The sequence below is a fragment of the Dipodomys ordii genome, unplaced genomic scaffold (genome assembly GCF_000151885.1).
Source record: "Dipodomys ordii isolate 6190 unplaced genomic scaffold, Dord_2.0 Scaffold3, whole genome shotgun sequence".
In the NCBI taxonomy this organism is placed as follows: domain Eukaryota; kingdom Metazoa; phylum Chordata; class Mammalia; order Rodentia; family Heteromyidae; genus Dipodomys; species Dipodomys ordii.
In genome coordinates this window covers 10,972,951-10,981,317 of record NW_012267219.1, presented here as the reverse complement: position 1 = coordinate 10,981,317, position 8,367 = coordinate 10,972,951, and the positions used below count along the sequence as shown (strand labels likewise).

The following is an 8,367-nucleotide window of genomic DNA, read 5'->3' as shown; positions in this document are numbered from 1 at the left end:
TCTAAAGTCTAGAAAGAATGCTCCATTTTTCCAAAATGCAATCTCTGCTACCTTATCATAACCAATTCAAGTGTTTTCATAGGGTCTGGAACGTAGTAAGTACTCAAATCAATGAACTATCCTTAGATGGGTTAAACAGTCTCTATCTTGGAGTCACCTCAATTACATTCAGCAAACTCATTCATTCAGTGGCAAAAATCAGGTTGGAATGTCAGAGCTGAGAACTACTAGACTGATAAAACTGAGAAAGTATGTCAAGTAAACACATAACTTTTAGCGTAATAGAAGCCCACTTGAAAATGGAAGCAGTGATGTAGACTAAGAAAGATAAAACTTTCAATGTAAAGTTTCAGACAATATATGAAATAGAAATACAGGAAAGCTTTAAATAGGTATCCAACCAAACTTTTATTGCAATCTACTTTTGGCAATAAGGGGAAAGTGACCATAAAAACTGATTAGGTTTTATTCAACAAAGCAGTTTTTCCATGAATGCTTAAAGTCAATGTATAGTCAGCTCAGTTTCCAGTATCAAGTTGAGTACCTCATCATAGATATTTATACCAGAATGACAACAGTAAGGCATTGCAAGATGCTACATCATCTAAGATTAAACCATATTTTACATATTTTAGGATAGTAAAGTATACTAATAATACTCTACAATAAATAAGGATTTCAAAAATGTGTTGCTTAGCCCTTGTTGAACAAAATTCAATTAGCTTATTCTTTAAGTACTCCAGTTAATAAAGGTTTGTACTTCAAGAACTCTAACTTTTCCAAAGATAAAAAAATTAGTTATATTTTTATGACAAAAATTAAGCTTAAAAGCACATTCACACTTGTCCTCAAAAAGCTTGTTTACATCATGTACAACTTCTGCCTGACGACATGGCTTATATGGCAAGAAGTTATATATTGAGGACTACTGGGGGCAAACCTCCCATCCCCATGTCCTCCAAAAAGCCACACTCGGCCTTAGTGTAAAAGTTATATTTTATTGCCATGCTACAAAATGTATGAAGTTGGCACTGATAGGAATAAAGAACAAAAGGCGGAGAAGGACAGAGGGCAAAAACAGTGCTGTTACATATACAACAAGGTTTCAATTTAGTTAACAGTGGTTAAGTTTTTGCCAGAATTAAGGTTGTGAACCAAATTTAAAATGCTGATATGAAACAGCATTAAAACCCAATTTATGCAGTATCACGTCTATGGAATGTTTATAAAAGTAACCATTTAGGGCAAGATTCCTATTTCTTATACAATTTGGTAAGGTAATCCCACTGTTAAGACAATTTTTATGAAAGAAAAATTAAAAATCTAATTAGCTACCTTTATACAAAGATGCTATATTTATGCCTTTATGTAGGAAAAAAACATTTATAATGCAATTAGGACATACAATAATCTTACAATATTATACAACTAGATGAAAATAAAATGTAACGTAAGATTTGTCTCTTATAAAATGTGTTTTGCATTGACTAATGCAACTGTGGCACACTGGTGACTACTGTACTATTAATACCAGTCTGTTGCATACTATAATTGTTCAACTGTCAGAGAATTAATAGTTCTAGTGATGCTACGAAAGAATTGTGTTCTACCCCCAAAAAATGAGGAAGCAGGGATGGGGAACAGGGATGTAAAGAATAGAAAAAAGGAGAGGGTGCTGGTTTGGACAGAGTACATTGTGGGATGTCATAAAACATGTTAATATTTTAAGCCAAAACATTTTCTATACATTCTGTAATTTCGTACCAATGCCTTTATTCAGATTTGGCAAACATCAATGTAATAGTACCATATACCTCACACATCAAATATGAATGAGATGCCAATATAGATCAGTTACTTCTGAATGATGTCGCTAATGGTATGTCTATTTCAAGAATATATTTATTTATACATACACAATACACATTGCACAAAACGTTTGGGTGTTCTGAGTTAGAGGACAGTACAGAGGGAACTGAGAAGTACTTTTAGCTTGCTAAAACCTTACCTTTAGGTAAATACATGGTGGCACATAATTGGGAAATTAAGAAAACATAAGGCCCCTGTCCCATTTTTAATAGAACATTACTGAGGTACATTTTTATATGCTGTGCCACAGATTTCGGGGGAGGGGTTGGAAGATAAACACCAGCTTGACTTATTTTTATAACATTGTATGGGGAGGGGGTCAACATTAAATCTATAAAAACAAACCTTGCTTGGCAAATTTTCTAATGTGATCTAGTCTGGATGTACTGGGAAGTGAAAAAGCCTTTTGCTGAGTCTTCAAGAGTAAAGTGCATATCTCATCACTCCACAGCAACAGTAAGTAAAAGGAACTCTGCCAATCTTCCTGGAGGGAGGGAAGGCACCATATTTTCATTTTTTAAAGGAAGATGAAACTGAGAAGTAAAACACTGAGGAAGAACATATATAATATCAGTTTCCAACTCTGGTCTAGGACAGATGTTATGAACCACATAGATAAAAGAGGAATGTATTTATTTGAGGGGAAAATATGAGCATGATTCTATTTCCAAAACCCAAAGTAGGTAAAATGGTCTAAGAACAGAACTGATTATCTAAAATTAGGCTTGTCTCAGATTTTCTGAAACACTAGGACACAATTATGTACCAATAAAATATCTCATTCTAAAATGTACCTAATAAAAGGTACATTCTTTCTGGACAAGGTTTAATGCCCACACAGAGGACAAGTAGTGTTCTAAATGACTTTGTTTATTAAATTAGAACAAAGGTGATTTCCAGAAGACATCTAGAAATTAACACCAGATGTATATTTCCTCCTAATAATCTACAGTACCCCAAAATCAAATTCTTAGCAGATAAATTGGTCCCATTTTCATTTTTAAACCACAAAAGTATTTAACATATAAACTATACTGATTATAATTAGTTACCTAAAAAATATAAAAAGTAGAATCTGGAGGAAAAAGGGAAAAGGATTGAGGGAAAGAATAAAGTATACAACCTCCCAAATGAATAAACAGATCAGCCCTTTCATTTGGAGATTAATATTCTGCTTTGACTGCTTATTACAAAGATAACCATGTGCATTGAATCCATCAATATTATTCTTTCCACATTACAAAAACCATTACAGAAATTTGGCACAATTAACAATCTACTCAGAAGAAAGGCTAAATGGAACAATATATTAAACATTGAAACTGCAAACTGCATTAGGAAACTGAACATCTACACCACTGCTCTTTTTAAGAGAACAGCAAACACTTTAGAAAGCACCAGGTTCACAGCAGGGAAGGAGGGGAGTGTCAGAAAATTCTGCTATGCTAATAAACCAATGGCACTGAAAATGATCAAGACACTTGCAATTATTTATTTTTTATAATGGTCCCACTCTTCCATCCTGCTAATCCATTCACTGGTTCTAGGACTAGGTTATTTATTGAATAAATTGGATATTATATGACTGAAACATTTTCACATTAAAGTAACCTAGTCACATCTGGTAGATCCAGATCATAATGTCAATCTTCCTCATATTTAGAAAAAATTAAAATATTTTTTGCAAAGTTACCTAACCTTCTTAGTGTTGGAATTTCAAACATTCTTGATTTTTCCAAGAATTCAACATCTGAACTGTCATCAGTTTACACAAACTTCAGTGCATTTTAGACCCTAAAATATGACACAATCTCAGTACTACAAGACTTCTACTGTACCTGCCATGCTGGTAACAATTTAACATTTCACTGAAATCAGAAGATAGTCCAAGATCCAGTCATAAGAGAAAGGACAGCAGAGCCAAAGAACACTAGAGTGGGCAGAGTATGACTACAGCCATGTTGCTGAGGAAATCCCTGCTAAAGTGCTGGGGAGAGTGCCCACAGGAAAAAAAAAACAGTACCTTTAGGGAACTTCGCATATGAAAAGTATTGTTTTGTTTTGTTTCATTTTCTCAGCTACTAAATAGATCACCTATGGACACAAGTGAAATTTTAAATTGAGAGTCTGTCTTATCAACTTGAAAAGTAAACAGCATATAAATAAATACTGGACAAGGGCAACCCTGTTAAAGAACAACAGTAAGTTCCAAATGAACCTTCAAAACCATAACTGGACAAAAATGCAAACTAACAATGAACATATAATCCAATTTTAAAACTATATACAAACTTAAACATCTTCAGTTGAAAAAGACATGAAGTATCAAAATAAGACAACCCAAACACCAAAAAAAAAAAAAAAAAAAACAACTAAAGGTAAATGGGAACCTATGGCACAAATGCCTCCAGAAAACAATGTGATGTCAATAAACTATAGGAGAGAAATGTCAAGATATCATGGTTTCAATTTTCAAATGTTTTTGGGTAAAGTGACCTGAGACTGATTCCTATTGTAATTCTGAGTAACATATCTACATATGCCCTTCAAATGACATCATGAGATGAGTAAACAAACTCTTGTCTCCTGCCTGCCTGCCTGCCTTTCAACATGCCAATAGCAAACTGTCTTCATGACATAGGACTCTTTCCAATAACACTGAAGGCTAAGGAGCTGACTGGTGTAAAGGTGTAATTTTTTTTTTCTGTTTCTTTTACATGTGTTTTGGCTCAAGTCAAAAAGCCTTTACTTAATGAAATAAAGGATTCCTCATGTTACATGCTGGAGACCACATACTGCAAAGAATGAATCTACAAATATTACTTTCAAAGCCTAGACTTATCTTTTAGCAATATACATTACCAAGAGGCTTTAGAAAAGGTCTGAAATGCTAACCATGACTTAGACATGAAAGGTATGTATAAGTCTAGAATATTGAATGAAAGTCAACCAGCATGTCATTCACTTTTCAACTCTCATCTTAAATAGGCACTGTTGAAATGGAAATGCTGCTATACAGTAATGAGTAGTATATAATGAAATTAGTGTTAAGGAGTACCTGCTCTACATTAATTCCCTTTAATTAAAGATGCTCATGAAATATTCAGAAAATTTTTTCGAAGTCTATAAAAGGAGTTAGTGTAGCAATGAAAATGAAGCACTTGCATCTTCATCTTTTGAACTTCACAAAGGTGCAAACAACATGATGCTTTCCAGGCTCACATAGGCAGATCAGTACTATTATGTCTAGTTTTCCTAGACGTACCATCATCACGTGGAAGGGCTTTCTGCAAATTTGACATGGCAGCAGTTCTCTCGATGTCTATCACAGCATACAGCTCTGTACGCCTGGTAGGCGTTTGTGGAAGGGGAGTGGTAGGCGTTTTTGGAGTCTGAGGGTTGTCAGAGTCACTGCCACCTTCCAAGTCAACCTGTATGTAATTAAGCTGCCTGTGTTCTAAACTCGGGCGTCTGATATCAAAGTTAAAGACTGTTGGTGTACAGTCCCGACGCCGTGAATAGTCTATTTTGTGAGCACTTGCTGGCACAGATACATTCTCTGTATTTACATAGTTATGCATTGGATCGAGATTATTATGGTAGCCGTTTAGAGACGGGGTCTTTGGTCCTAAAGTGTCATCCTCATCTCTTAGCTTGCGAGCTTCCCAAACAGGAGGCAAGGATGGTAAATTTTCATAGTTTAATAATGCAGTTCTTCTCTGAGCTGAGTTGTTGATATTCTGGGTATCTGAAGTACTGGTGGATGTCAGACGACCCCTCCTGACCCCTGAGGCACTAGGGATAGATAGCCCATTTATATTTTCATATACCAGTTTGTTAACAGAGGGTGTGTCTCTTCGTTCATCACTGTCATAGCCAGTGTCCCATTCTGTATTGTTTGCACCACTTCCACTAACTTGATCTCTTCCAAGTTGCTCCAGTTTCTCTTTTTCCATTAATTGCTTCTGAACAGGGGTTGGTCCTAAAACAAATTTGACTCCTTCAGGTTCAAGGAGAATTTGAGGGTCCCTGTCTTCAATACAACTTGGTTCTTCTTTTGGTGTGTTAATTTCAGCATTAGAAACCCTTGATTCCAATGGGACATGTACACTTGCACGATTTTTCCGCTCTTCTTGCACACCTGTAGTGTTAACATAGGTATGTACCTAAAATGAAACAGTCAATCAGTAACTTGTTTTAAAAACAAAGTTAGCGTAACCACACCAGTTACCTTTATTTTATTTTTTGCTTTTGGATTTTTGAGATATTTATCACTGCCCAGGCTGGCTTACTCATGATCTACCTGCCTGCCTCTTCCAGGCGTTAGGATTTCAGGGACATCAACCACTCCCAGTTTCTATCAGTTAATTTTATAAACTCTTTTCCCCCTTCCTGTGCTGGTACTAGGCATCAACTCAGGGCTTCCAGCTTTTAGTTGGCTTTTTTACTTTAGGCTGGCACTCTATTACTTCAGTCACACCTTCACTTCTGACTTTTTGTTGGTTAATTAGAGATTAGAGTCTCCAGGCTGACTTTGAGCTGCAATTCTCAGATCTCAGTCTCAAGTGGTTAGGATTACAAGAATAACTCTTTAAAATAATAATTGTTGGGACATGAACAACATTCTGAAACAAAAAAATCAAGAATAAAATTGAGATTGTCTTTTCTGTTCTAGAAATTTTCATCAGTGCATTAAAATATGATTGAGAACTATGTACTGAAAAGACACATTTTTATCATTTTATCATTTACTGATTTCACTGTATGAACAGAAAACCCCTGTTTAAGAGTTCTGTGAAGTCTATATATACAAATGCCACATACAAGATTAGAAGAGCTCAGTGGTAGTGTGGACAGAAAAAATAAAAGTGTTTGGAAGTATATACATAAAATTTTACAGATTTGACTATATGCCAGAAAATGCATACTATTTCCTTAATTGCCCAACACAAAAGTAATATACAGTGTAAGTTAGAAATCAAACTGAATTAAACCTTCAAGTATTAACACAGTAATACTCTAACTCCATAAAATCACTATTACTGTTATACAGAAACATACGCATACTTGTTCCTCAGCCACAAGCAAAGGATGTGTAGATTCTTCACCAACTGAAGGTAAGCGAGCACTTCCCACAGAAGGATGTCTGCTTGAAGGATGGGACGAAGCATCTCCAAATGAGGGATATCGGGGATATCCATTAGGTAAGTTCTGAGCAGCAAAGCCCGGAGCTGAGTTTTTGTTTATTGGTTTTAAAAGGAATACAGGATACAGGAATAGGGAAGAGAAAACCAAAATTACTAAGAATCTAATCTGCACTGGGGATTAAGGAAGACAAACATGGCAAAACATACAGAAATTAACATACAAACAACAGTCTCAACCGTATTTCATTTATTCATTCCTTCATCCATTGTTGATGAAGGGGCCTTAAACATGCTAGGCAAGCACTTTATCACAGAGCTATACTGAACTACATTCCTAGTACTTCAGCCATACGCTAGATTAATATGGGGTACTCATATTAAAAATACTTAAAATAGGGGCTGGGAAGATGGCTCAGTGGTAGAGTACTTGCCTTGCATGCATGAGGCCCTGGGTTCGATTCCCCAGCACCACATAAGCAAAAAGAAAAAAAGCTGGAAGTGGTGTTGTGGCTCAAGTGGTAGAGCGCTAGCCTTGAGCTGAGGGACAGTACCCAGGCCCAGAGTTCAGGGCCTCACGAATGGACTCTCCCCCCCCCAAAAAAAAATACTTAAAATACTTACAACTTTAATCGACTACTTTTCAAAAACAGTTATATGTCTATTAACCAATGGTGAACTGTATTGTTATAAATATGCATAAGCTATAGCTTCTGTATGTCTGCTCTTTCAAATATGAGAGGGAAACTGGCTACTTACTTGTAGGTGTTCGAGGTGTTCTAGGGACTTCCAATTCTGTCTGATGATTATTCCTTTCTACAACTGGCTCTTCTACCACATTTATACTGTTATTTTGCATAATTTCTTGCAACATGTTAAATAATTCTTCTGCACGGGCACATTTAAAAGCAAAAATTCCTACAAATAGAAACCAAATGGAAAAAATGGCAACCATACTCTTACAAAAGCTAGAGGAACACATGTCAAAGAACAAAACTGTCAAGTTGTTATGTCCCAACAACGAGAAAGGCCCCTTAAATAAATTTCTGATAAATAATACTTCTTGCTTCAAATACAATGACAAAATTTGACAGAATAATTTCCATTTATCTAAGGAAAAGGTCCCCAAACAAACCTAAACAGGACTTGCACAATTATTTTAGTCTGCTTTTTATAGCAGGGGGATCCAACTCACCACTAAGAAGGCAACCATTTACCACTGAACAAGCCCATACTAGGAACTATCTAATTACTGCCTTGTCTATTGTTATAATTCTGTAAGACAACTATTACTGTCTGCTTTTTATAAAACTCAAGGCCATGCAAGTTAGTATGTAACAAAAAAACAAACAAA

The 8,367-nt window shown here is 35.6% G+C and overlaps 1 protein-coding gene across 1 annotated transcript in view; it reads right to left on the bottom strand.

The window, feature by feature from the left end:
• Nucleotides 1–401: 401 nt before the first annotated feature.
• Nucleotides 402–8,367, bottom strand: part of Frs2 (fibroblast growth factor receptor substrate 2) — an 88,568-nt gene continuing 80,602 nt past the window's right edge. The window contains exons 6-8 of the mRNA XM_013022416.1: nucleotides 7,773–7,931; nucleotides 6,937–7,100; nucleotides 402–6,035 (exon numbers count right to left, since the gene is read on the bottom strand). Coding sequence (XP_012877870.1) covers nucleotides 5,088–6,035; nucleotides 6,937–7,100; nucleotides 7,773–7,931 — 1,271 coding nt within the window. The 3' untranslated portion in view covers nucleotides 402–5,087. The remainder of the gene's footprint in view (nucleotides 6,036–6,936; nucleotides 7,101–7,772; nucleotides 7,932–8,367) is intronic.